Source organism: Nanorana parkeri, unplaced genomic scaffold (genome assembly GCF_000935625.1).
Source record: "Nanorana parkeri isolate BGI_ZX_2015 unplaced genomic scaffold, ASM93562v1 scaffold633, whole genome shotgun sequence".
In the NCBI taxonomy this organism is placed as follows: Eukaryota; Metazoa; Chordata; class Amphibia; order Anura; family Dicroglossidae; genus Nanorana; species Nanorana parkeri.
The window spans coordinates 695,915-723,405 of NW_017306901.1; the positions used below are offsets into that span (position 1 = coordinate 695,915).

General features: G+C 40.8%; 1 protein-coding gene across 5 annotated transcripts in view; it reads left to right on the forward strand.

Moving 5' to 3' along the window:
* Positions 1 to 27,491, forward strand: part of STK10 (serine/threonine kinase 10) — a 131,514-nt gene that overhangs the window by 82,616 nt on the left and 21,407 nt on the right. For 2 of the 5 annotated variants that reach the window (XM_018563112.1, XM_018563113.1), the window contains exons 5-9: positions 11,349 to 11,421; positions 13,008 to 13,202; positions 14,504 to 14,585; positions 17,395 to 17,526; positions 21,934 to 22,446. In XM_018563112.1, coding sequence (XP_018418614.1) covers positions 11,349 to 11,421; positions 13,008 to 13,202; positions 14,504 to 14,585; positions 17,395 to 17,526; positions 21,934 to 22,446 — 995 coding nt within the window. Of the gene's footprint in view, positions 1 to 11,348; positions 11,422 to 13,007; positions 13,203 to 14,503; positions 14,586 to 17,394; positions 17,545 to 21,933; positions 22,447 to 27,491 lie in introns of all 5 variants that reach the window. The other 3 variants (XM_018563114.1, XM_018563115.1, XM_018563116.1) reach the window with 3 other exon arrangements.

A 27,491-nucleotide genomic window follows, 5' to 3' on the forward strand; every position in this document is an offset into this window, starting at 1 on the left:
TAAGAGATTTTTTTTTATTAGTCACTAAAGTCCCTTTTATTGGATGGAGAAGGGGGTTTGTCAGGGCTTAGACAAGACTCTAGTAACAGTGTGTGTAAAACCAGTGTAAGATGGGCACACAGAAAAATCGTATCCTGGGGTGATAGCAGGGACCCTTAGGTTGCAGGACTTGATACTTTTAAAATCGGAGCAATGGGTTTTCTTGGAGCAATGAAGGGGATTTATCAAAACTGGAGCAAAGCAGTGATGTTCAATAAGGTCAATGCTAGGTGAGGCAGTCCCCCGGCCAGCTCCCAGCCTGCCGACGTCCCACCCCCAACCCAGTCACTGAGCTATCTGTGGAGGAGACGGGGAGGAGCCTCCCCATCCCTCACTTGCTCATCACTGTGAGGCATCAAGATAGATGTCCTCAGTGGGGTTTTTTTTTCTTTTTTGGATTGGACAGCTTGGACCAATGGCACTTTTCCATTGGTCCAAACCATCCATAGAGCCAGTGGCGTCACAAGGGGTGTCACCCCCCTCTGAAAAGTCAGGCGCTCGGTCATGGAAGCGGGGTGACACTCGGTTACCGTTCCGGATGTCACCCAGCCTTGGAACGCCCCTGCATAGAGCTCAAGCCTCTAACACCAAGTAGAGGCTGTTGCAGCTCTGGCCTCACTACGTTAGTTTACACAAGCAGTGGGGAAGCCCGCTGCTGTGTTACCTAGCATAGCTGTCAAAAGCCGGATGCAGCGCCGCCTGTAATTAACAGGCAGCTCACAGTCCTTGACAGGTTACACAGTGGTGAGGCTTTCCCTGCTGCGTAACCTGCTAGTAGCTGGTCTGAATGGAGAAAATCTGTCAGCTTCAGACTTTAGTCTGCTCCAGTTTTGATAAACTCCCCCCAAGGTGTTTACTAATCTTGAAGTGCATGTGAAAACACTGGGTCTATCAACACTGTCATCGGAGAGTCCATAGCCCTGTGTGAGCTAACACTCTGGTACCTAGTAGCTTACACAGGACTTGACTTTCACTTCAGGTGGCTGAACAGAGTGGTGGGCGATGGAAAGGTGATTAAGTAAATGTGTCCTGTGGAGGTCTGTATTAAAGTGAACCTGTTGCTTTGCTCTTCAAGGGCAAGCGCGGATGCACTTTAATGTGGTTGAGTTAAGCTTTGTAATTCTCCCAGTCTGCAGTTCCTCCCAGCTTAACAAAAATAAGCATGCCCTATCACTCCACTTTGGGTGAAGAAAGCAGATAATGCTGGCAGCTAATAAAAGTGTGGCCCTCTAATAAACTTCACCAGAGAAAAAGGCATCTATTGTTTTCCAAGCATTAAGAAGATTCATTAAGCAGCTTCAAGGTATAAGGGTATTTAGAGAACTGATCTTAACCTGTCAGAAAATGTGTTTGATCTTTATCCTTGCCGAATGCAAAACCAGCACCTGTTTAGCAGCCCCAGCAGATTTGTGTGCCTCTGGAATATGTTGGATCAAAATGTGTTCAGAGGTTTTTTAGGACTAAAGGTATGCAATGCAATAAATGTTTAAGTTAGGGCTGCAACAACTAATCGACATAATCGATTATAATCGATTATTGAAAAAGTTGTCAACAGAACTTAATAATCGGCTAACGAATCGATTTTGAAAATAATCGTTAGCTGCAGCTCTAGTTAAGTGTTTGGCAAAAAAAGATATTGCTGGTAAATAGCAGACATTCTTAATACATTGGTCCTATTATCCCCATTTCAGCAATAAATACATTTTAAACATACAAGTTACATTTTGCTAGGTCTTCTCTTCTTGTACTAATACTGAATATAAACTGAGATTTGTGTATTTATTGCCACTATATTTCTTAATGTGGTTTGAATTAGTTATATGAATAGAAATACCCTCAAATGTAGGGATTTCAGTTTATAAAGGCAGCCCAAATTGGATTAAGAGCTTTTCTGTACAGGACTTTTCATGGAATAGCATTAATATCAAGAAAATAAAGTCACAAAGTAAAGACCTATGTTCATGAACATCTCATTATACCAGGCCTCTAATGTACAAAGAATAAAAAAGTAATGCTTTACTACACTACCAACACTACTTCATCTTACATTCATTACATTCATTCATCTTACATTGCTAACCCCCCTCCCCCTACTTTCTGCTAAGATCTCACCCCCTGCAGCTTACCACTAGGTAGGACTCCTGCTCCTGATGCCATGGGCTGTTGGCGGTGCAGGGGTGGAGCCAAATGTGCTGGATGTCTCCGGTCCTTCTTGTGGCTGAAGGCACTCTGATAGGTATGCCCAGTGGATGGTCCCGCCGCCCTAGCCATAGTGACAAACTGACAGGCGCCTGTCCTCCTTCTATGCAGAGGAGCCTGGGTCCCTGTAGGGAAGGAGCGGAGTAGCCTCCCTAAATAAATCTAACACCCACTTAGATATAATATAACAAAAGCACGTGTAAATTCAAAAGTAATTTGAAAAACGTATCACATATAAAGCATCAATTCTCAAGCATCAAGTGTGAAATCAATCTGCCATACTGTGCATATATAGTAACTAGGGATGCACTGATACCGATACTAGTATCGATATCGGTGACGATACCAAGTATTTGGGCGAGTAAATGCTCCGAGGCCTAGCCCGATACTTCCTGTATCAGGAAGCCAGACATAGTGACGAGAAGCATGGGACGGCTTTCTTGTTAATCGGGAAGCCAGGTGGCGAGTCATTACACGCCACCTGGCTTCCTGAATGGGACTTCCGGTACTCGGTATTTGGTATCAACGAGTACCGGAAAAAATTATCTGTACTCGGTATCAAAATACCGGTATCGGTGCATCCCTAATAGTAACACACTAAAGGGGTTAATATCACTCCCTCTGTGTCAGCAAAGTGCTGTAATTCCATATCCACAATCCAGAAAACAGGACAAACAATTACTCTATTGTGCTCAGTAAAAAGTGAGAAATAGTCATGTCCGGAAGAGCTTAAACAGTTAAATCAGTGCAGTATTTATGAAGTCCTCCTCCACCCACTGCAGACACACACCGGACTGTGGGGGGAAGGCTGACCTCAATTTACGACCCAAATGACAGGTCTTACAGCGCTGATACGTTTATATATGTGAGGGATGCCCCAAGCCCAGATGTTGCAGCCAGAGCCGACTCCTCTAAATCAAGTGATACGTCCCCTCATTCCGGTAGCATGACATACAATGTGTGTAAATAGACATAACCAAGTGTAGACCCTCTAAAACCTGAGACTTTATTAAAATTTTACTTACAAGTGAAGTTCATCCAGCAGCATTAAAACGTGGGCTGGACCATCCTCCTTCAATACAGGGAGCTTGTGCTGCCTTCAGCCCCCCACCCCCCCCCCTTTCCGATTTGATGGGGCCCGCCAGGTGCAAGAGTGTAACGTCCTGTCGGCAGCAATGGCCACTGGACGGACGGAGGAAGCTGCTGTGGCTGCCGAGTGCCGAGGAGCCCGATTACTGAAGAGGGCACTGTCAAAGCAAGCCAAGCAGCTTCTTTTCCTCGGCCGATACAGCAGCAGAGTGGCCGAAAGGGGAGGAAGGAATTAAGTGATCACAGCGGCAGGGGCCTTTTTTAAAGGTACCAGAGAGGCACGGGGGGCAATTGCCACCCTGCCTCCCACCCCACCCCGGCCCAGTCCACCCCTGGTCAGTGGATATAAATCCACCACAACAGTGGAACCCCAAATGAGAAACCCTGTGGAAACCAGTGTGTTTTCCTTTTGTTTGTCTCTTTTTTACTCTATACCTCATCTTGTTTTAGATTTTAGTATTTGCCTATAGATGCGGCAATATAGTTTGTCAGAGCAGTTTGTTACGCTGATGCCTTACTTCTTCAAGAGTATGTTTCCTTGGGACATTGTTGTTGTAGAGCCCGATTACTGAAGAGGGCACTGTCAAAGCAAGCCAAGCAGCTTCTTTTCCTCGGCCGATACAGCAGCAGAGTGGCCGAAAGGGGAGGAAGGAATTAAGTGATCACAGCGGCAGGGGCCTTTTTTAAAGGTACCAGAGAGGCACGGGGGGCAATTGCCACCCTGCCTCCCACCCCACCCCGGCCCAGTCCACCCCTGGTCAGTGGATATAAATCCACCACAACAGTGGAACCCCAAATGAGAAACCCTGTGGAAACCAGTGTGTTTTCCTTTTGTTTGTCTCTTTTTTACTCTATACCTCATCTTGTTTTAGATTTTAGTATTTGCCTATAGATGCGGCAATATAGTTTGTCAGAGCAGTTTGTTACGCTGATGCCTTACTTCTTCAAGAGTATGTTTCCTTGGGACATTGTTGTTGTATTCCCATTGCTCTTCTGGAAATAGTCTGATCATTAAATTAGTCTTGAAGATTAGTAATAGCATCTTGAGCTTCAGAGTGACAGTTTTAGAAGAGGTCAAAGGGACAGTAATGGAGAACTTTTTTTTTTCTTCATAAAAAGCTAGAGAATAATAAAGCAGGACATCCGTTTCAGTTGTTACGTTCTAAAAGCACAAGCTACAATGTACATTGTTCTGTTTGGTGTTCCTGATTTTGGTTATACAAAGAATGGGGACATATGTTAACATGGAGAAACTAAAAACTGGGAAGGGAATATGACAGAAGAAAGCACATTACTAAGTTATGCACATTTTTCATTCAAAAATCACAAAAGTAAGCATGCAACTTGTCAAAGCCACACAGGACTCCTTCAAGGCACGTGCAATAAAAAGAAGACAAATTCTGCATAATGACATTGTGTGGATGTTTTTATCAATGCCATATGTTGGTTGTCAGGGCACTCACACCAAGAAAAAATAGGTACGGTGAATTCTGATATGGTGTGCAATGGCAAAATGGTTTAAGTGATAACATTAGAAAGGACTCAATTAAACAAATCAGCATTGCCAAGTCTAGATTTGCAAGCTTGGGTTGCTTGCAACAATTACAATAAAAATATAGTACTGTTTAGGTTCCAGAATACCTGTTTAAATTTGCATTGCATAATACTGTGTTTAATGTGAATTTTGTGCTCACTTTATATTGCAAAGTAAGCCCACGTCTATAGAGCAGACATCCAAAGGATGTATTGAGAGTTGCCCAGGATCCCCAAAACCCATGGTGCTTTTTTATGCAAATATTGACCACAGTTTTAATTATCCAGCTTTGGCTCATCCTTTGGGCTTCTTATTGGTCAATTAAGCAGGAGGGCATTTGCCCACTGGGTCATTACAGATAATACATGTTAAGCGGGTGGCCCAAATTCAAGATATTTCACCATTCAGACATTAATCTGGGCAGGACCCACAGTCAGAGATACATGGTTGGTATTCTAAAGCTGCTGCTGCTTCTCATTCAGACCTGTGATCACAGCATTTGGCAGAGGCAAGTCTTCCAGTGCCATTTGTTTGGTGGCTCTGAGATGCCATGTGGCCAGCTGTCAAGAACCACAAAAGGAGCTGATGTTGGACAATGTGAAAAGGTGTGACCATAAACCTTGTCTGTAAATTCCAGCACATGGGGGATGGGGGGATCCAGCCCTTTATTTAATATTGGCTTTTAAAAAGACAGCAAGCAAGACCGCTGATGCTTTTCAGCCCACAGCCTGGGCCATAAGCATACCAAATTTTATAGACCGTATACAAACTCCTAACTCGCCTTGGAGAAGAACCCTTATATACAATGGTGTAGGAGGTATATTAATGTTCTCCTGCTCGTCTGGTAAGGAGAAACGGCAATTTCTGGAGGAGTTTGTACAATATCTGAATGAATAATGAGTTTCAAGATGTACATCTAATTGATGTATAAGCATACAGTTGATTTTTTGGGATGTTAACCTTATAGGTGATGCAATTAATCGGTGGTCACCAGTACATATACAAAATCATATTTTGGTAACTTAACCCTCCTGACTTCGATTTGTCATCCTAATCACACGGAGATCAATCATAGTTGGCAAGTTGGTGCTGGGGGGAACTATACTATTTAATGTGGAATATCGGCTTATAGAAACAAGATTGGGAAATAGAGGACTCCCTAAATGAATGATAGAGAGGTAAAAAAAATTGCTATGGTTAGACCATGGGAGGAGCTTCTAGTGGTTAGACGGGAACCAGGGAAATCTAGAGACACTAGAGTGACATTTGTCACGACATGCTCTAGAGATTTTGATTATATGAGATGTATAATTAACAAATATTTCCCTGTCTTGTTTGACAGGAAACTGTATGACATCTTGAAGGATGACTGTCTTTTCTCCACTAGAAGGACTCATACCTTAGGAACTATTCTCTCTCCTAGACTTTATCAGAGAAAGAAAAGTACAAAGAGCACTTGATTGTCTACTACTCGATCATTTAGTTGTGGTTATAACACAAGCAGGTATTGCAGAGCACATGAGAAAACTAAGCTTATAAGGGCACTAGTAACAGGGCAAGAATACCAACAATATATCTAAAGCAGTACCCGCAATGTGATATACGTATGTGATCACCTGTACCACTTGGTCTTTGCAGTATGCAGGCTGCACTATCCACCCACTAGTAGAATAGCTGAACACTACTGTGACAGAATGAATCCCAATGCATTCCATCCATGAAATGTCTTAAAGCCCTTTTGTGATATACATGGGGGAATATGGCATAGAAAGGGTTTAATCTGCATTAAAAGCTTTTAGAGAGAGAAACTTGGTGGATCTTCAATTTGTGTTCTATGATCCCACACAGATTAAATTACCAGTGGGATGTGATTGTGTATCTAAAATTAATTTGATAGCAAAGCTTTAAATGTATCTAAAATGTATTTGAAAGGAATTTGACAGTAAAGTCTCTTATTTGAGCAGAGATAACCACTTCCTCTGTGAATGACAATGAGGTGGGAAGCATTTTGCTCACATTTAGCTCCGCTCTCATAAAGACCTTTGTATATTATCATGCTGTTTATATTTATACAGTAGTAACAATGAAATGGTTATATAGCTTGCTTGTCCTTGTGGGGTTTTCTTGATAATGATACAAGTTTCATTTGTAATACAATTTATATTTGTGCTATGTAGGCTAGGATTTGCTGGATATAATATGTAATGAAATGAGTTCAGTCTTCAGGGTTGTAGTTGGGAGCCTGTTATTTTTGTTCCCTACAAGACCACACCCAGATAGTGGACACCATTAATAATAAAGTTTTGTATGTCTCTAGTTAAAAATCTGCAATTGAACTCTCGATATATTTTAACCTGGAATGGCTTAATGTCTTAAGCTACTCTACCCTATATGGGGAGGAATAGCAGCCATATATAAGTTTGTATGTGGTTTGTGAAATTTTCTATGATTAAGGCCCAGGTTGTGGGCTGAAACGCATCAGGGGTTTTTACTTGCTGACTGTTTTTTTTTAAATTGCCAATATAAAAATAAAGGCCTGGGGATTTATAAAGGGTCCCTCATGTGTTGGTGTTTACCAGGTCTGGACTGTGAGGGTGATGGGAGCCGCGACCAAGCACCCCTGTGCATTCGGACATGCAGAGGTAGAGCTGCTATGCATGTTTGGATATGTCCTTTTAGGAGTGCTACCTTTTTTCGATGCCCAACAATCAGTGAGGCCCTATGACACACTGTGTGGTGCACTTTATTTTGCCCACATGAAACCAGCCCCAGCATGAAAAGAGCTACTTTTGTTGTGTTTGCTTACCAGGTCGAAGGTTTCCAGTTCTCCCCCGATCCTGTGGGCACTCTTAAAATGATCCAAGGCATCTGCTCTATGGACATAGGCCTCCTTAGAAATCAATGTGAGCCAACATTTTAGTGTATAGGAAAATAGAGAGAAGTAATGTTCATTTCAAATATTAACTCCATCACTAATACTGTCTAACCACCCTCACAACATCTTTTTAGAGGTTACATTCGTCTCCCTTAGAGCCTGTGTCGATGGGCTTTTGTTTGCTTGTGGGTTTTTTTGCCCATGCAAGTCATTGGGAATGCAAAATTGGCTTAAAGCATGTCAAATACAGGCCAGATGCAGGTTGAAAGTGCCTGTCCATGAATCCAGCATGATCTGAAACTGGTTTCAAACCGATGCCATTGACGCAAGCCAAAAGTCCATCAACAGTGGTTCTTAAGAACATCCTGCTGGTTTCCTCTTACTTAAAATAAGCAGCACGTAACAAGAAAGACGATGCTTGAAACATTATCACCCGTTTCCTATTTACCACAGTAATATTTGAACTTTCATATCCATGCAGGTATGGTGTTGTAGCGTAATTAATGAGAAAATATGAATTTTGCTTACATAAAATGACCCCAAGAAGGCCTTTGTTGTCACGTGTAATGTTGGGGAGCTCACAAGAGAACTCGCACAGGGCTTTTCCATCAAACCAAAGTCTTTATTTGTTTCTCTTCAGGCATTCTGTGAAAAACAGAAATGAAGGCTTAACTTCAGCATATAACACAAAGTAAAGTTCACTTATCTTCAGCAAATAGGGTATATTGTCTCAGCGACTCAAGGTTGTCCTGTTCACTCACAGTGCCCCAGGATTTTAACGTTTGCCTCAACAAAACGCCTCAGTGGTACTTCATACCCTTTGGCCACTTTCAGCAGCTTTCCACGCACCTTGTGTGGCCCTCGTGTGCCTCCTGCACACACCACCTCTCCCCTGAGTTCTGGTCTGTCTTCCTAATGAGGCTGCTCTTAGCCACCTAATTAGTTTAGACTGCTCGTTGGCAACACCTGGCCCCAGGACTGGAGATTTAATCCTACCCAGAACTCTAAAGGTGCCCATACACCTTACGATTATCGTACGATAATCGTATGCGATCGACTTTTCGTACGACAATCGTAACGTGTGAATAGAGTGCCCGACCGATAGTACTGTACAATCGTACGACTTTTGACGGTCAAGCATGTTTGAAAACTTTGATCGTACGATGTTCGCATGGTTGGTGGCGTTTCCGTCCGTCAAATGTCGTACGATTAACACTGCGCATGCGCAAACGAAAATAATTGCGGTCAATTACCGCAAGTCGTCCAGGTGTTTTTTTCTAACTACCGCTGATTGAACACTGCGATAATCGGGGCAGGATGGGGCCGTCGTACGAAAATCGTACGACTGTTCGATAATCGGACGAAAAGTTTAGTCCGATAATCGTAAGGTGTATGGGCACCTTTAGAAATCTCCAGAACTCCAGATCCCAGCTACAATTAGGAAAACCTGGAAGAATCTGAAAAGCCAGCTTCTTCCTTATAAAATTGTTTACATTCTGGACCCTCTCAGCCCCTCGTGGCCAAAATTGGCAAGCTACTATGTGGCATTGCCATGCACTGCCACACAACTCATTACCTACCTCATTACCTTTTTGTTGTCTTTTTTTTTTTTACATTATTGCAGTTTTTTGTTTTTGTTTTTGTTTTTTTTTAATTTCATGACTGAAATTAAGAGTATTTATTGTGACACCGTGTAGCCCTGTTGTGGCAGTTTAGCCTAGAATTCATCGAAAATGCTGGAGGGTGAGGGGAAGAGCACTGAAGATTGTGTGTGTATTACTGCATGGTCATTGCCAAGTAGAGCAATCTAAGAAGTAGGTTTAGCCTGGCCAAAACTAAAGGCCTGATAAGCCTCTATTAATGATCTGGTTGCATAAATAATCTCTGACCGTGTTCTTTGAGACAAATAGGTTAATGGAAAGGTTTAGAAATCGAAATGAAAATGCAGAATACTATTATTCATTTGTACAGAGCAGAATTACAAACATACACATTTTTTATTTTATTCCTGTTCTCTGAAGAGCATGCCAAAGGAAAATAATATTATTATTGTTTTGCTTTTTTTAATCTGGATTAGTTTGGTAATTGCCAGGGTTATTCACAAAAGTGTGAAGAGTTTGGAGAAGGCAGGAGAAGTGAACAATCTAGGCCAAAATAGCCGATTTGGAAAAATTCTCTAATTCAGTTCAGTTTCTAGTTCAGCTATGTTGTCCTAGATTGTTCACTTCTCCTTTCTTCGAACTCTTCACCCTTTTGTGAATAACCCTGTGTATTATTTTAGTCAGTCATGGTAATGCAAATCATTTATTTCTCAATGCTGGGCATAAACCAGAAAATAGTTTTCTTTGTAGTCATATGTTAAATGGCTATGAATACTTATTGTAAAAGTTAAGTTACATAGTTACACAAGTATCTGTAATTACTGATAGAAGTTCCTAAGGACATGTTTAGGGAACATTTAGAAAAAAAAAGTAAATTGTTAATTATTATTATTATTATACAGGATGTATATAGCGCCAACAGTTTGTGCAGCGCTTTACAATATAAGGAAGACATTACAATCACAATACAATTCAAGGCAAGATGGTAAGGTTAATGCTGAAAATAATGAAATACGCAGAAGAAAAACATATAAGGAAGCTTTTTGCCTCCTGCCAATGTGTTTTTATTTCTTCCCATCCAGTCCTGAGATTTACACAGCTCTACAACAGAGCACAGCCTTGCTTGGTAAGACAGACCTTATTTTTAATTTAAGTAACAATTACAGGTCTTGTCCCACCTCCAGCCTGTGCCTGGACATTGAGAGGAGAAGCAGCAAATAGATGATCTCATCTCTCTTTCTATCAGCATGTTAATTGCTGGCACATAACTGCAGCAGAATTGATTGGCTCCCTGTGCTGCTCTTCCATCTTCTAGTTTGTGTCCTGCTTTACCGGGATTGTAAGTAGTGATGGGCTCGGGCATGTTCGCAGATCCACGTGCCGAGCCCGCCAGGAAGCTGACAGCGCGCAGCGTCAATCACAGGTACTGAGACATTTTCCCTGTCCGCAGCTGCAGAGATCGGGAGATGTCTCAGTGCCTGTGATTGACGCTGCGCACTGTCAGCTTCTTGGCGGGCTCGGCATGTGGAGCTGCGAACACGCCCGAGCGCATCACTAATTGTAAGTGGTATCACATCAAACTCAAGTACTTACACTGTTTGCATTTAAAGAGACAGAGTCATCATGCCCTTGCTGGGAAGTAACAATCTCTGCAGAAAGGGCTTTCCTCAACCTTTTATACTTACCTGTGCTTCTCTGCAGCCAATGACACTACTTGGCACCTCCAGGTATGGAGGAGATTGAGGCCTACTCCCCTGTGACGGTACCTGGGTATAGCAGCCAATCGCTAGACTCAAGCAATGTCACATGACCAAGGGAGTGACAATCTCAGCGCCTGCTGGAGAAAAGAAAGGAGGAATTATCAGTTTTGGCTCCTAAGACATTTGAAAGGCATTGCCCTTCTTTCATTTCATTTTTATTCGGAAGTGAATTTTCTTACGATGATGTTATTACCTTTATATCGATGTATGTTTGAAAATAAAAGTCTTAATTCTGCCTCTTTTATTTCTAGCGGATTTTGGTGTTTCTGCAAAAAATGTGAAGACACTGCAGAGAAGGGATTCCTTCATTGGAACACCATACTGGTAAGAAAGTAAATGTCTTCATAATTTGTGGGGATCATTTTTCTTTTTTTTACAGAAATGAAGGTGAAATGGCAGGCATGATGTGTATGTTCTAAAATGAATGAGTTGCCAAGTTTATATCCTTCTTGTAAGCCGACCGCATATTTTGCAATCTGTTCACTTTAAATTCAGTTATTCAAAGAATGGATAAGCTAAAATATTGCACATGAACTGCGTGTCTCCTGTTCATATAACTTTACAGAAAGTATATATACAAATATGATTCAGTGGAAGTTATATTATAGTGCTAGCTGCACTCATTTCTTTATGCTGCCCTGTTAATTGATGTGTAGCTACTGCATTTTTTTCCTTATGTCAAGCAGATGAATAAACTGACTCCACTAAGGGTAAGCAAAATGATGGTGAGGAAAAAATGGGGAACTTTTAGATGCTCATAAGCAGGGGATCCAGGATGCAAACATGACACATGTTCCTAGAAGAATCCATTGTGAGAATCTTCCAGGATAGTGGCAGAAAAGATTTGCTCGACTCCAGTGCTGAATTCATGAGCCAACAGGCCAGAGATAACCTGGTCCTGTGTGTCCAGTACTGATAGGTCTAGTTGCTGAACCTTTTTGTTCCACACAGCCAGAATGTTGAGTTGCAACAGTCTGGAGTGGAATTGGGCAAATGGGCCTGCCTCAAAGAAGGACCCAGAACTCTCATGCAAAAGTGGAAACTTGGACAGCTCCTGGACTGTAGGGTCTGGATCTGGGAGCAAAGAGTTAAGAGTTTCACTTGTGGAAAGAAAACTCTGGATCGAGATATTCAAAACAATAAGTCAGTTCCAGCGCTGACAGTTCTCTCCATTTTGCAGTTTCCTATGCCATCTCTACAGTTTGGTCATTTGACAGTAGACCAACCTTATCACCTCTGTCCACCAGGGCTAATCAGGGCAATGGATTTGTAAAGCTAAACTAGGAAACACTGTAGTCTTTATCTGCCCCACTGCAGAGTGCGATTAATAACATCGGTTAACAAATCTGTATTTAGCGGTTTGCCTGGAGTCCCACCTTAATGTACAAATCCCTGTTTTCCCATAAATGTAGTAGAAAGAAAAGAAACAGAGGAGCCCTGTGTCATGTTTGGTGTATTACAGCTGGCATCATGTTTTAATATGAATATTCTTTTTTTATACTGGAGTTGCAGAATATAGCTTTACACTTAGGTATGGAATAAAACATTAGCAGTCTTCTAGCTGCTCAATTGGTATACAATGTGTTGCTGTTCACGGTGCATCCAATACAAATTAAGTGGTACATTCTGATCACTTTATTTCATTGGTGTTTTCATAGTCAGTCCCTATTCCTGGAAGTAATGGCTGGTTTAATCTGAAATAAATGGCTTGTTGTTTTGTTATATATTGTAGCCTGTTGATATCCAGATGTGAAGAGAGAATATTTTTATTATCAATATGCTTTTCATTTGAATAGTTAGATCCTATGCCAAAGCCACTTTGTCTATTCTCTCAGCAGCCTGACACAAACGAAACAAATAGAAGATGCCAAATAATTTATTGATTCTAATGTCTAAACTTCTGTTTCCAGGATGGCCCCTGAGGTGGTGATGTGTGAAACTATGAAAGACGCTCCATATGATCAGAGAGCAGACATCTGGTCTTTAGGGATAACGCTGATTGAAATGGCTCAGATTGAACCCCCACACCATGAACTTAATCCAATGCGTGTCCTCTTGAAAATCGCCAAGTCCGAGCCACCCACACTTGCTGCCCCTTCAAAGTGGTAATGATTCTGAGTTTTATTTATTGCATGGCAGATAGGTATTCACTACATAATCAAATTCATAACCGGATATATTGCTAGAAATTCCAAAAATATTTTTCCTCTGAACGTACTACTTTGTAGAAGCTGGAGGAATCTGCTTTGTATTAGTGGTTGTTGATGATCAAAACACACATTTAAGTGTTGCTGGATTTGAATGTGTGTTTTGTTTATAGAGCGTTTAAAAACGGGGGGGCGAGCGAAACAACCGAATTATAAGAAATATGTGTTGAAGAACCCGAAACAAAGTTGAGCAAGGTAGTGAGGAGGACTGATGGTATGCAGAATGCAGTGACCTGGAGCAACCAATCAGATTTCAGTTTCTCTTAAAGAAAGACTGTCGTCTGACCTTTTCAACTTAAATCTTTCCATAAAATTATGTGCTAATTATGTGCATTTAACATAAGTTAGGCAGGCTTATTACCTGTAAAAGCCTCCCTTGTGTAGACATCCAAAAGCCCTGAGTGCTCACCTTGGATGTGATGTCAGCGGACTCAGAGTTGTCACTTAGGTGGCACTGCAGTTTTCCGCTACATTCCTCCCCCAGGTGCTATGTAAAAGGTTGTTTAGGGAGAAGTGGAGAAGCTGGGCCAGCACAGACAGTAACTAATCATTCCTAAAAAAGAAGAGGACTAAGACTTGCAAGAAATGACAGGGTTGTATTAGGGAACTGATTTTTTCTGAAGTGTTTAGAAGGCACATTGCAAGTCAATAAAAATGTTTTATTGAAAGGAAAAATGCTGAAAGTAAGCGGTGAAAATATTTGATTTTTTTCTGTGATTTTACCTGCAATTTGTTTAGGTGGTGACGGGGATGCTTTTTTTGTACATTCTTTATTTGTCCACATAGAGTAACAGATGTTCAAGTACTTAAACATTTGACAGTGAATGCGGCACATCAACTCCGTAGCACAAACCGAGAGAGTACAGGCCCTCAAAAGGGACTCTTTTTAAATACTTCAAAAATTACTATCTTATGTTAAATAAAGTAAATATGTGTGTGCTATCCTCTTACGTGCTGTTATTGTGCCCCATAATGCTGTTCTGTGTATGCTTAAATATCTTCAGTTCCGTATATTATTAGACAATCCGATTGTTCAGATGCATGTCTTCTGACTTATTGATCTCTGTTGGTTTAGTTGGGAGCCTTTTCAGACATGCTAGGGAAATGAGCAAGTGAAAGAAGAATGCTTCGAGCTTTGGTCATGTTTTCTGTCATATTGTATCTGTAATGACATCACCAAATGTTTGTGTCATTGGCAGGTCTCCGGAGTTCCGGGACTTCCTGAAAATATCCCTTGATAAAAATCCTGAAACAAGGCCAAGCGCAGCACAGCTCCTGGAGGTTAGCCAAACATCTTCAGACACAATGAGTGCTATCTACAAAATCTTGAAGTTTTGCTAATATTTTTCTTTTGTTAAGCTTTGAATTAAAACTGCAGAATGTCTGCTAATGTGTCTTTTAATATGGAGAAATCAGAAGGAATTCCTGCCAAGGATATATTATATCATGGGTGCACCTTATTTTAGATGGTCCAGTGATATATGTAATATATCATGTTAATGATTGGTTAAAAAAAAAAAAACAAGCACTGCCAATAGTTAAATACAAAAACAAACACCCACCCCTCCCCCTACCTCCTGACCTTCCCCTTAAACACACATTACTCGCACACAAAATTGTGCAAAAGTAGACGCACATTGCAGTATACATATTGGGTATACACACATAAGTTAGGGGTTTCTGAATAATTTTAGGGACTAAATGTTTAGTGTAAATCTGATGCCAAAATGTAATTCTAATGAAGTTGCACTATTTTAGAAAATATATGGTCTGTTCAAGTCTTTTACAATCTTTAAAGGCTGTAACATGCAAAATTGATTCAGCCATGAGGTGCATGCAGCATGAGAGGCAGTGCTCAACAGAGAAATAAGTAAAATTGAACTCCAGGAAATTTTAACACTAGGGTTAATTGCTCGTTTTTGTCTAGGGTAAATTTGGCTTTAATGGTACCCTAGACAAAAATGGGCATTTAACTCTTTGCAACCCTTTTGCGTTGAGGGAAACCCTACTGCCAGAGTAGATTTACATTTTGCCCAAAGTTCAGCTGTAAAGTGCAAATTAGGGATGCACCAAAATGTCGGCTGAAAATGGTACTTTTGGCAAAATTCCATTTTATTGCAGTGTATGCATTTCAGTAGAAAAGCAGCAGTGTGCAGAATTTCCATTAAAAACTGACTTTTATTTGTTTGCTTTTTTATTTTCATTGACCCCCAGCTCCTCTTGCAGGCGTAGACAAACAGTCTATCTAGTTTAGTTCTGGCATCTCAGATGCCAGAGTTAAAGATTCTAAGCTGGGTAATGCTTAAAGTGATCCAGCAGCTCAAGTTCCCCCATAGCACAATGATGGACTACTGATCCAATTAAAGCTGAACCCTGGGCACAAAAACTTCCATTTTATTTCCCATTAGCCACAAAGGATATAAATCCACCAAATGCATCTGCAATCTTATATACTACCTAAGAAAAAAAAGCAATGACATCATCACTGTTCTGCACCTAGCCTGTGTAGAGAGCAAAGCTTAGTTGTAAAGTGGAAATTAGGGATGCGCCAAAAATTTGTCCGAAAATGGTACTTTCTGCAAAAAAGCCACAACAGGCTGCTTGCAGAAAATTAAGAGAACTATGGCCCAACCTTTTTTTTTTTTTGCCAAAGTTCTCTTTAGGGTCCAAGGAGGACATATACTAATGACCTCCTGTGACCCAAAACTCAGCATATATCGGGCAATGCTGACACCCCATTGCCTAATTGACAGCTCTCTAGAGGAAGATTCAGCTGTGCCCACCCCCTCCCCAGTCCGTTCCTTTAGTTAGCGCTGGAGGAACGGAGGGGTGGGGGTGAGTCTCTGCAGGGAGAAGATCGGGAACTCGGCGGTATTGATCAGTTCCCGATCAATAGAGCCGGTGTGTGACAGCTTCAGTGTCGCACATCGGCTCTGATTATGGGGATGAGTGTATTTCACTGGTGGGAGGATACAAGACCAGTCAACCTGTACAAGGAGAGAAAGCAGCAGGGATTGGTCTTTATTGCAGGAAACTCCTCCACAAAGGCAAAGTTTTACACTGGATAATTGCACAGATCTGGAAGAAATACACTAAGCATACCAGGATAAAACAAAGATTACACATGCATCTTGTATTTAGACAATATTTGTTTATTCCAAAGTGTAGCTTTAAACTTGTATGTCATTTAGAGATCCCAGGTTATTAGATGACACAGATGACACTTTACCATGGTGATATGACCGCCTTGGCCACTGCAATCCAGAGTTGCTTTGCTTTTGTATTTTCCTAGAATGTGCAGGGTTAGCCTACATCATTTTGTATAGGTTATGATGTGATATAACTCAGGGGTCATCAGCTTTTCAGGAGACAAAAAGAACAGGCTGTAACATGCGAAAAGACTAACCCCTGGTGGTTAGTTGAATCAAAATAGGTTTATTTTGTTTAAAAATGCATATAATTAGAGGAGGGGGGTTCGTGCCTGCCCAAACAGGGTATGATACCCCCTTTTACTACCTCCTTCCCCCCATCCTCTCTGGTCCTTTCCTTTACCTGTCCCTCCTACCATCCTTAGTGCTCCCCTCTTAGCCTCTTCACTTCTCTTTTTCTTCTTTCTCAATCTCTGGGATTCCTAGTGGTACCTGGCATTACATAACATTGAGTCAGCTTTCAGGGGGAGGGATGGTGCAATATATGTGTAGGTTGCCCTTCCTGTGCCGATCAATTCCACCAACATGGAATGGTTGATTTCCACATGAGCTATTTCACTGGACAGCTCCTGGACTCTTGACTTTACTGTTCATATGTGAATGTAGCTTGTACTGTGCCGCTGTTGGTCTCTTTTTTTCAGACTGACCACGTTTGTCTTGCTGTTATTTTACAAAATATCCACCCCTTGTATCTTTTTCAATTGAAAAAATAAAAAAAAGCCTATCATTTGTATAACATATTGTTAGGTTTGCACTTTGTTGGGGATCTCTCTGGTTCTCCTATTATTTACATTGGGAATTCCTGCTTTTGTTATGGTACTTATCTTGTGTATACAACTAGATTATTAATGTAATTTTATTTTTTACTAATTGCTTCCCAGCATCCATTTTTGAACAGAGGCATCAGTGCTCGAGTTTTGAGGGATCTTGTAGCAGAAGCAAAAGCTGAAGTATTGGATGAAATAGAAGAAAATGGAGAAATGGAGGAGGAAGATTCACCAGAATCAGTTTCTGTAAGCTGCCATCTTCATGTTTAAAACTCTTAGAGGGCCAGCCTTAAAGGAGATCTATGAGGTGAGTGATTTTCACTCAACCTCATAGTTCGAGCCGACGCGTGACAATGAAACTGTCACACGTCGGCTCAATAGATCGGGAAGTGAGCGAACACATAGCATCGCTCGCTCACTTCTCGATCATCTCCCTGCAGAGAGCCGTGACTTTCACTCACGGCTCCCTGCATGGATTCCCCCCTCCCCGCACCGATCCTCCACTGGCTGGAGGAACGAACGGGGGAGGGGGCGGGTACAGCTGGCTCTGCCTCTAGATAGGCAGAGCCAGCTATCACTCACGCAGCTGGGTGGATCTCGACAGTAATGTCGATATCAGTCCCGGCTGCAGCGGTCTCAGTACTGAGCTTTGGGTCACGGGAGGACGCTAGTTCTTAAGAGATGCAAGAAGCATGTGTAAAATTATCATCTATCTAAATCTGAGCCTTTACATGTAACACAACAGTTATGCCACCCACATAAACCAAAGTGTATCGGTAGCGCTATAGCCAAAAACACTTTTTTTGGGGGTAGAGTAGGGAAGGTTTTAAACCTTTGCCAGTTTGTTTTTCTGTCTGTGTACAATTGGGGAAATGTCCATTCACCTCATTCACCCAGAGCTGCAACAGGAAGTTAGAGGAAATCTCGCAAAGCGAGGGGTATTCCCTTTTGGATCGTTGTTCCCAGAACAGATGTCCCCATTGGAAGATTTCCTCTTTATCTCTTGTTCTGGGAACAACGCTAACATTTTAGATTTCCCCTCACTTTATTTCTAGATGACAATGAAAGAGGTGAATCTCCTTAATGAGAGCACAGACAAAAATGAAAACTTGACAGTGGTTCCAACCCTTCTCCACTCTATCAAACTAAAAGTATTGTTTTTACCTAGAGATACCCTGTAATCACTTTTCTCCCATGTGCCATTTTAAAATGCATAAGCACTTCTTGGTTTCTGTTGTGGTGGAACATGTTATTCAAACTTTTTTTTAAAAACCATAAAAAATGGCACCATTGTTCTAATTCATGTGTGCACAATGCTCATATGATCTTGTCTTTTTACTTATGATTTACACAAAAAGATTTATGTTTTCTTTTGTGTTGTCATCATAACGTTGAAAGAAAATTAGACCTTGGAAATTGAAAGGGAAGGTTTGATTATGGGTCCTTACTGCTCTGGCCCGGTACGTTAATATTGAATTTATGTGGCATCGCTAGAAAATTGCACATTATATTTTGGGGTAAATAAGGTGCCTATGCATCCCATTATGGTACAAAATCAAACAGTAGCTACTGTAACTGACAGGTTTCTAATACTGTATTTCTTACAAGCAGAACAATCCAGGCATTTAAGTGATAAACTGTTGAAGTTAAACATACTTCTTTTTTGTTTTCATTAAGGGACACAGGATTAGTAGTAATCTGTGACAAGTGGGCTTTATACTGCTGCCTTTAGGAGGTATTGAAGCCTGGCAAAAAATAAATAGAAAAGCCTTTGGTCAGCTAGGTATAATTGCTCTCACTCCCAGCATTCATTTGTTTTTCCTAGTGTCCGAGGATGATGGAAGTCTTTTTTCTAGTGAGAAAAGTTTACCCATTTTACTACCCATTTGTTCTTTTTTATTATTGTATTTTTGCTTCAGTCAAGATTTTCTCTTTGTTGCTGGTCATAGACTTTTATGCAGCTATCTGGATTTTCTAAACCTTAGAATAGCCTTGATGGCTATTCCTGTACCCTACCGGACCAAAGACGTGGAACCTGAGTGGAATGTGACCCTGGGGCACTGGGTTCTGCTTGTAGTGCTTTCCTGGACATAGTCCCATGTAAATTTAGTCACAGAAGGCTTTTTAGGTGCAGAGCCGTGGCATTAACTTTGGTTTGCCCGGTCTCTAATGACTCCATTGTGAGTTAGCTATGCAAGAGGTGAAGACAGCAATGTACAGTAAGTACCTTCAGAGAACAAATCTCATCCCTTGTGATTTTATTTCCGTGACTGCTTGCCTCCCATTCTTTGGTTAAGACTTTTGTATAGGGCATTGTGGCTCCTCTTGTACAACCTCCAGTGAATTTGTTGGACTTGAATCTGGTTTTCTCGGCTTCACAGAAACCACCTTTTGAACCTATTCGGGATATTTCCTTGTCCACTCCCACTCTCAAAGTTGTCTAGTTTTCATCACATCTGCCGGGCGTGTCTCTGAACAGGTAACTTTATCCTGTAAAGAACCTTTTTTGATCTCCACAAAGCCTAGAACCTCTTTCCTTTCTAAGATGGTTTCTGTCTTTCACCTCAACCAGGATATTGTTCTCCCGTATCTCTGTCTGAGTCCAATACACCAGAAGGAGATTTATCTTCACTGTCAGACTGTTCAAGTTTATCTTGCATTCACTAATTTCATTAGAAAACAGACTTTCTCTTTGTCCTTCCTGATGCTCCCCTTAAAGTGGAACCAAATTCTAATTTCTTGGGGGCTCAGACAAATATTGTTCAGGTCTATGTTCTTAAGGACAAGGTTCCACCTTTTTCTGTCAACTAGGTTGGCGAGTGCTTCTTAGGCTTTTCAGCATCAGACAGTGGTTTCCCATAATCGTAGGGCTGCCATCTGGTCTTCTGGTCACACATTCACCATATTTTAGCAGGTTGATGTTCAAGCCTCCTCTGATAGCAGCTTCAGCTGTAAGGTCCTACATACTGCTCTTCATGCTGCAGACAGTGCCCAGTTATTGTTATGGTTTTCGGGGACTGTTAGCGTATGGTTCTACTTTTACTTACGCTTTTTTCTACAAAACTGAAGCATGCCGGGAGTGGGAATGCTTATCCCTGGCTGGCCAACGGCTTTTTTTATTTTTTGCCAGTGTGCAATTCCTCCTAAAAGAAAAAATAATTCCTCCTAAAGGCGCCAGTATATTCTAATTGTTTCAGATTACTTGTGATCCTGAGGGGGGTGGGTAGCAATGTTAAATGACAACTTCACTAACAATAAAGTTATTATTTGAAGTAGAACTATGGCTTCCCATTAAAAATGTGCTGCAGCGTTTAATTTTTAGTGCATCTGCACATTAGTTTTTTTCTTACACCTCCGCGCAAAGTCCCAAAAATACCTGTTGAGTCTGCAAGTGAAGTCCACCTAATTCTAGAGAGACAACAATGCTACACTGCTCCTGATTTTAGAGCAGAGTCACCACTCTCATTAAGGGCCCATTCACACCACAACCAGATAATCTCCAGACCGGATTGTTTCCGGACCCAAAATGCATACTAATGTATCCCTATACTATTTCTGGCCTCTGTTCACACAAGCCCACTCCGTACCAGACCAGAAAAATACTGCAGGTCTCATTTTGTCTGGTCTGGAATGCACCTGAAAGACCATTTTAAGCTAAAAAAAAAAGCTCCAGTAAAATCATGGTAAAAACCTAGGGATGCACCGATACTTTTCGAGTACCAATGCCGATACTTGGCATTTTCAGAACTACCAGGGTTTCAGCGGTTGCAGCTGGGACCCGGCTCTGGCTCTCCACCACTGTCCTGAAATCATTAGTCTGTATTGTTTTAGAAAAACTGTCACATGACAAACAAAAATGTTTCAGTACTCGTAAGTACTTGGGCAAGTATGCGTACACAAAACTGGTATAGGTGCATCCCTTTCTTTATATTTACAAAAAAACAATCATATATTAAAACAGAGATGTACAAATCCCAGGAGCTCTGTGTGCTCCTTACAAATGACAGCTGCCTCCTAACTTTTGAATTTTGCTCTAGTCTAGTCTTGGAGCTTGAAAAGTATCGGTACATGTACTTGCACTTGTACCGAGTACTGTATTTGGTATCGGTGCATCCCTAGTAAAAACACCGCAAAATGCAATGCACTGTGTTCCAGATCTGGTCCAGAAAATGGTGTGAACCTGCCCTCAGGCTCTGCAAAATGCATGGCTATCAGCATTGTCATTGATGATTCACTCCTGATGATTGAACCCTGTAGCATGTCAATCAGCATCTGGCCACACCAATTCGAGTACTGCTTTCTGGATTGACAGTGCTACCTTTGTTTTTGAAACCTTAACACTGAGCTGCAGTGTCTGGGAGGGGGGTGAACTGAAGGAGGATTTGGCTCACTTGAGCAAAGTAAAGCAAGTTTTCTGTTAACTTTGAGCTTGTGCATCACATAGTAACTGGATTTGGTACTTGGTTAGACTGTCATACAGAAGTCCTTAGTTATACCTTAACCCCTTCGTGACTGACGACGTACGTCGCCAGCATCGGGGCTGTTTAAACAGAATACAAAAACGATATGCAGGCCTTTATTAACTTTTTTCATTTGCTTCTACAGTACATATGTTGGTAATTCTTTTTACACCCATTTTTCTTTACATTCTAGCCACCAGCAAAGAATGGCCAGTACTCCTATGATATGGAAAAAGATAAGGGCCCTGTTGGCAATGGAATAAAGCCTCTTGCAGAACATTCAAAGGACCAAAGCCCAGACAGCACTATAAGCAGCAAAGCTGACAGTAGAAGTTCTTCAGAGAACATTCACGTAGAAAATCTTCACAGTGGAGAAGATGTAAAGCCTGACATTATCATCATCAACCCATTGGTTGAAGCTGAGAGAAGGAGCCACTCTGCGGCTGAAAAGCATAGCCAGGACAAGGCTAAACAACACCTATCAGTTACATCTAACAATCACAAACCAAAGAGCAGCCAATATGAACGTCTTTCTGCAGAGCTATTTCATAATGGAAGTATCGACTCTCCCTCACGTTTCTTCGGTAGCTGGTCTAAAAGGGACTCAGATTCAGGCAGTAATTCTGCTTCAGACAGTATGGATCTCAGCATGAACCTGTCAGCTGATCTTTCCCTTAACAAAGAAACCGGTTCCTTGTCAGTCAGGGTAAGATGATGTTTACCCATGCCAGTGTCTTTTAACATACCTTAAAGATAAGTGATATTTGCTTGCCTTCCAGGAAAAACTTGATTGTTGCCATTGGGTCATATTTTGGTCATATCATTTGTGCAGTGAAATTTTGTCTGTTTACCTTTGCATTCTATTTCCTACAGGACAAATTAAGCACTACTGTTTTTGCCTATACAGTTTAGTAATCCAAAGGCAACTTCTGGCCTTGTTCACAAATACTTCAGCTTGTATAAGATCAGTAGTTGCAGTAAGCTGTTAACAGAGCTTTTGGCAAGCTTTGTTAAAGCCTTTGAAATACTATTCAGCTCCAATTTGGAAATGTTAAATGCAGATCTTAATGGGAGTACTGTCTCTTTAAACAAGCTTCTAGTAGGCTTCAGTAAGCTTCAGCACAACTTGAAGCTTGTTGAAAGCCTGCTAGCAGCATGTTTAAATTGGCAGCCAGCACTTCCATTAATATCTGTGTTCACCATCCGTATACTGGAGCTGAAGAGTTCATTGAAGGCTTTACTAAAGCCATGTGTTCTGTGCATTTTTACTCAAACTAGAGAACATATTAAATGAACCAACAAAAGAAATATAACAGTAAAATTTGGTACATAAGCAATGGTAGTTTCAATAAAGTGAAAAACTATATTTTCATTCTGTTGTGACCATCTGTGCTTAACATGGCACAAAAGTTTACTGTATATAATATGCCTTTTGCTGGTTAATTTCATATTTTTCACAGAAAAAAAACATTTTAGAATACATAATTCTGTTTACCAGGCAAGTATCAAATACCTCTGGAACGTTTTATATGCACATGTACAGAGGACATGAAAAAAACAAACTGAAAGGGATGTAGCTGACGAGAGATAACACAAGCAATTTTTAGTAGCTCAGTCACGCAACTAAAATCACTAATGATTAATCACTAGGAGTAGCGATCAGTCACTACACAGGTGAGACAAATGTCTCCCAATGGTGAGTTACACAAGTATCATGTAGCAGTGAATAATCACATATGATTGCACAATGCTCCAAATCCTTGTGATTATGATATACTGCTTGTGTAATTCGCACTATTAGGAACTATTTGCTCTGAGTGGCGATCAATCTATATTTTTGGCAAATCATTGCTACGTATTTTAGTGACATGATTGAGCTACCTAAAATGCCTGTGTGCTCATTCCCTGAGGAGAATATTTTGAAGGGAGCACAGGCTTTAAAGCAGGCGTAAAAGAAGCATCATTAAATTGTGGTCCCTTTATCGGTTATCCATCAAGGAGCAGCTGTGTAAGCTTTGCATAGATGACAGCACATTTTAAATACACGTGATATGTTGTTCCTGCTTTCAAGAATTTTGATTGAAATGCTTCTTCTAGAGTGTATAGCCTGGTAGATCACTCTACTACTTCATGGTTTAGCCTAACTTCTGGGATCGACACCCTGTTCATTGGAGGGAGGCAGTGATGCCTATTCACTGCCCATCACCAGTCTGAAGATGACATTGGAAGCTGCAAAGTTGAACCATGGAAATAAGCATGTCAAGTATCTGGCTGTGTATAGTGCAGATGTGTTTAAATGGCTAGATCGGCCTTAACCCTTTTGCTGCCAAGCCCTCAAACACATTTTTGCAATTTTTTCCCATTGTTTTCATATTCTACTGCTGCATTCCTAGCGTTTGTAAAAGACCCCCCAAACCATATATTTTCTGAAAGCAAAGGCCCGGTAGAATAAAAAGATGGTGCTACTAATTGTGTAGGTCCTGCGATAATTACGCAGTTGTTTGGCAAATCAATATTAATCCAATAAAAATACACAATTAAATTGATAAAAGCACACTAAAATCAGTACCAATGCACAAAAAAATACTTTTCTGACTTAATCTAAAAAATAAAACATTATTGAGTTGATAACAAATATTTGTAAATTTTATATTGCGACTTTTTGCAAAACCGTAAAAAAGTTAACGCAAAACTGTAAATAAGCGACTTATGTTAAACATTGTTTATGTGCTGTTTTGGTGTCCTGTGTTGTGATAAAATTATACAGGCGTTAATTTAATCACAACGCACAGCAATGTGTCACAATGCTTTGCCATGCGCTGGCACAGTTAAATTAATGTTATTTTAGAAAGAAAGAACAAGCACTGCGATGTGTTGTAACAATGCACCGCAGCGCATGTGTATAGCGTACGCTACAATATGGTACACACTGTTGCACGTGTATGTTATCTCTGTGGGGGGGAGAAGGGGTTTGTGTTTGTTTTTTTTTCATTTATTTGATTTTTTTTTTATTGTTGAGGCTTCCAGGAAATGTCAGAGATTTAAACAGACTCCTGACATTTCCTTTTTGAAATAGAAAAATAAATTGATGACACAGAGTCCTCAATCTCTTTTTCTGCAGCCTCTGTTCTAAATGAATGGAGAGCACGCAGTACAAATGCTTCCCATTCATTTAGAAAATATTTACTAATTTTACTACTAACCAGTTTCTGAATGGGTAGAAGCCTCTATAGTGAGTGCTTCTCATTGAACAGGAAGTGACATAGTACTATGTGTCCACAGTTGTTTACAAACATTGGACTGATCAGCTGATCACTCCAGTGTTTGCTCTACGCACAGGAGATCTGTAAATATCACAGGTAAAAGCCACAGATGTATGGCACACTGGCCAGCTGCAAGCGATTGAATTCGGCCGTATGCCATACCTTAGTAGTATTTATTTCATAAAACATACATTGTTTATACATCAATATTATGCAGTTTGGCTGCTTAACGGGTTTTACAACAATTTAAAATTATGTTGTTAAAGATTGTGAAATCGTTTTCATAATTCTGGGTTTGCCTGTTACTAATGATAGGAAAGGGAAACTTGTTTACAACTGACTAAATCAAACCCTGATCTGTATATTAGTGTTTCTAGTGCACTAACTCTGAATTTGTACTCTGAACTCTGCATTGTGTACACAAATATTACTGCACTAGAGGTTACTTCTGCCATGGATGCTGTATTTGCCTACCTGTTAATCATTCACCTGGGATGCTGACTTGTGTGTTCACACCTCCACTTCCCAGAATTTCCCCATACTGCTTCTTGGCATTTCTGGAATGTTAATACCAAATAAACACCTGTTTGAAATGACTTTACAACATTAGAATTTGAATAAGTGTTATCTACATAGATCAAAGTAAAGTGAGTGACGAATGTCGTAGCCTATTTATTGTGTGATATAAGTCTCGGGTAGATAAAGATTGTCCGCAATCATTTACTGAGCCTACGGTTAATTTTCATAGCTAGTTTGCGCCACCTTCTGCTTATACAGTATGTGGCACCATACATAAGTTCATAGTAAATGCAAGAATGGGGTGAAGTGCCTTTTGTATTGACACATACCTTAGCTGTCATTGGAGTTGCAGCAGCTTCAAGAGAGCTTTTAGCCATCATTCCTAGGGGGCTGTTCGCTCAGGAGTACTAGAGAAGTGTCTTGACATGAGTTCTACTGACGAGACAAGAGCACCCCTGATGTTTGTGTCATTTATGGCAGTTCTCATTGATGCACTTAGCCAATGCTTATTATGGAAATCCTTGTGTGCGCATGTTTTTGCAATGGTAAAATGCCAGTTCTGTTGTTCTTTTGAATGAAGCTTTTCAAAAGTTATCAAACCTATTACAGATGCACATATATCTTCCAGTACCTCTAGAGATAATGAGCCCTGATTGTTAAATATTATTCCAGTGTGGTCTAGACAGGCAGGGATAAGTTTTTGGACATGCCATGACATCATCATGAATCAAGAAAGTTACATTATTTAAAGCATAACTTTATACAAACCACAGAATAATACAGTTAAAATCCATTATGGTAAACGCTTTCACTTGACTGATTATTTGTATTCTGTTCAGACAGGCTTGTGGCTTACACACATTGGCTATGCAGCACAGCCAGGCAGATGACGCACCTCTTTTCCTGCCTCAGCAATGCATCTTTCTATGTCAACTGTCCACCTCTATCATACGCATTCGAAAATGAGTAAGCATCCTCACTGCTGTCCACTTAGCAGCTAGGTGATCCAAAAAGATGTAAACCTGAACCAAGAACTAGTAGAGTAAGGCCCATGTCACACTAGTAGCCCTGTCACTGGTGAGAACTCACTGAACTCAACTAACAGAAGTGATGAGATGTGCAGTGAAAACACTGATCTGTATATATGTATGTATGTATGTATGGCTGTCTGGATGAGCAAGGCTAAAAAAAACGCTGTACAATGTAATCTGCCAGGAGTGACTTATCCAGCTGGTGAGGGAGTGACACATACAAGTGGATGAGTGTTTCACTGCCCTGCTGTGTCCTGCATAGCTACCCTGCTGCTGGTGAGAACTTAACAGGATCACTGGTGTGACAGCAGCCTTATAATCTTTCCTGTTCAGCATAGCAGATGCGTGTAAATCACAAGAGTGGTTGTGAACTGAGTAACCAGTTCTTTAGCAGGTAAAACAATAAACCTATATGGACTTTGATTGTGTATACAGCTGTTTGCCTGGAGTTCTAATTTATAGGAAAGTTTGAAATTCATCTGAGATATGTAGCATCCGTTGTAGCAGTGTGGGTCATTCAATATACACAAAATACAGATGTGAAAATAAAAGTTTATTCACAGGAGCTGTACTTAGAAACTTTAATAGAAACATTTATTTTATGAAAAATGACAACTGACAAGTTAAAACATTTTTTTTACTGGACTCCCCTACTCACTTTAAACATTTGAGTGCAGGAGCCTTTTCCTTTTCCACTCATAAGCCCCACAGCAACCTTGAGTCCCAGAGCCTTTTTCCCTTTATAACCTCGAGTCCCAGAGCCTTTTCCCTTTCCAGCCTCGATGCCCAAAGAACCTTTTTTCCTTCCAATCTTAATTCCCAAATCCCTTTTTCCGTTCCACTCAAGTCTTGGTACCTTTTTTCCTTTACACCCTTGGGTGCCAGAGCCTTTTTTTCACTTTCTCCTCTCAAATCCATCACCGAGCCTTTTTTCACTT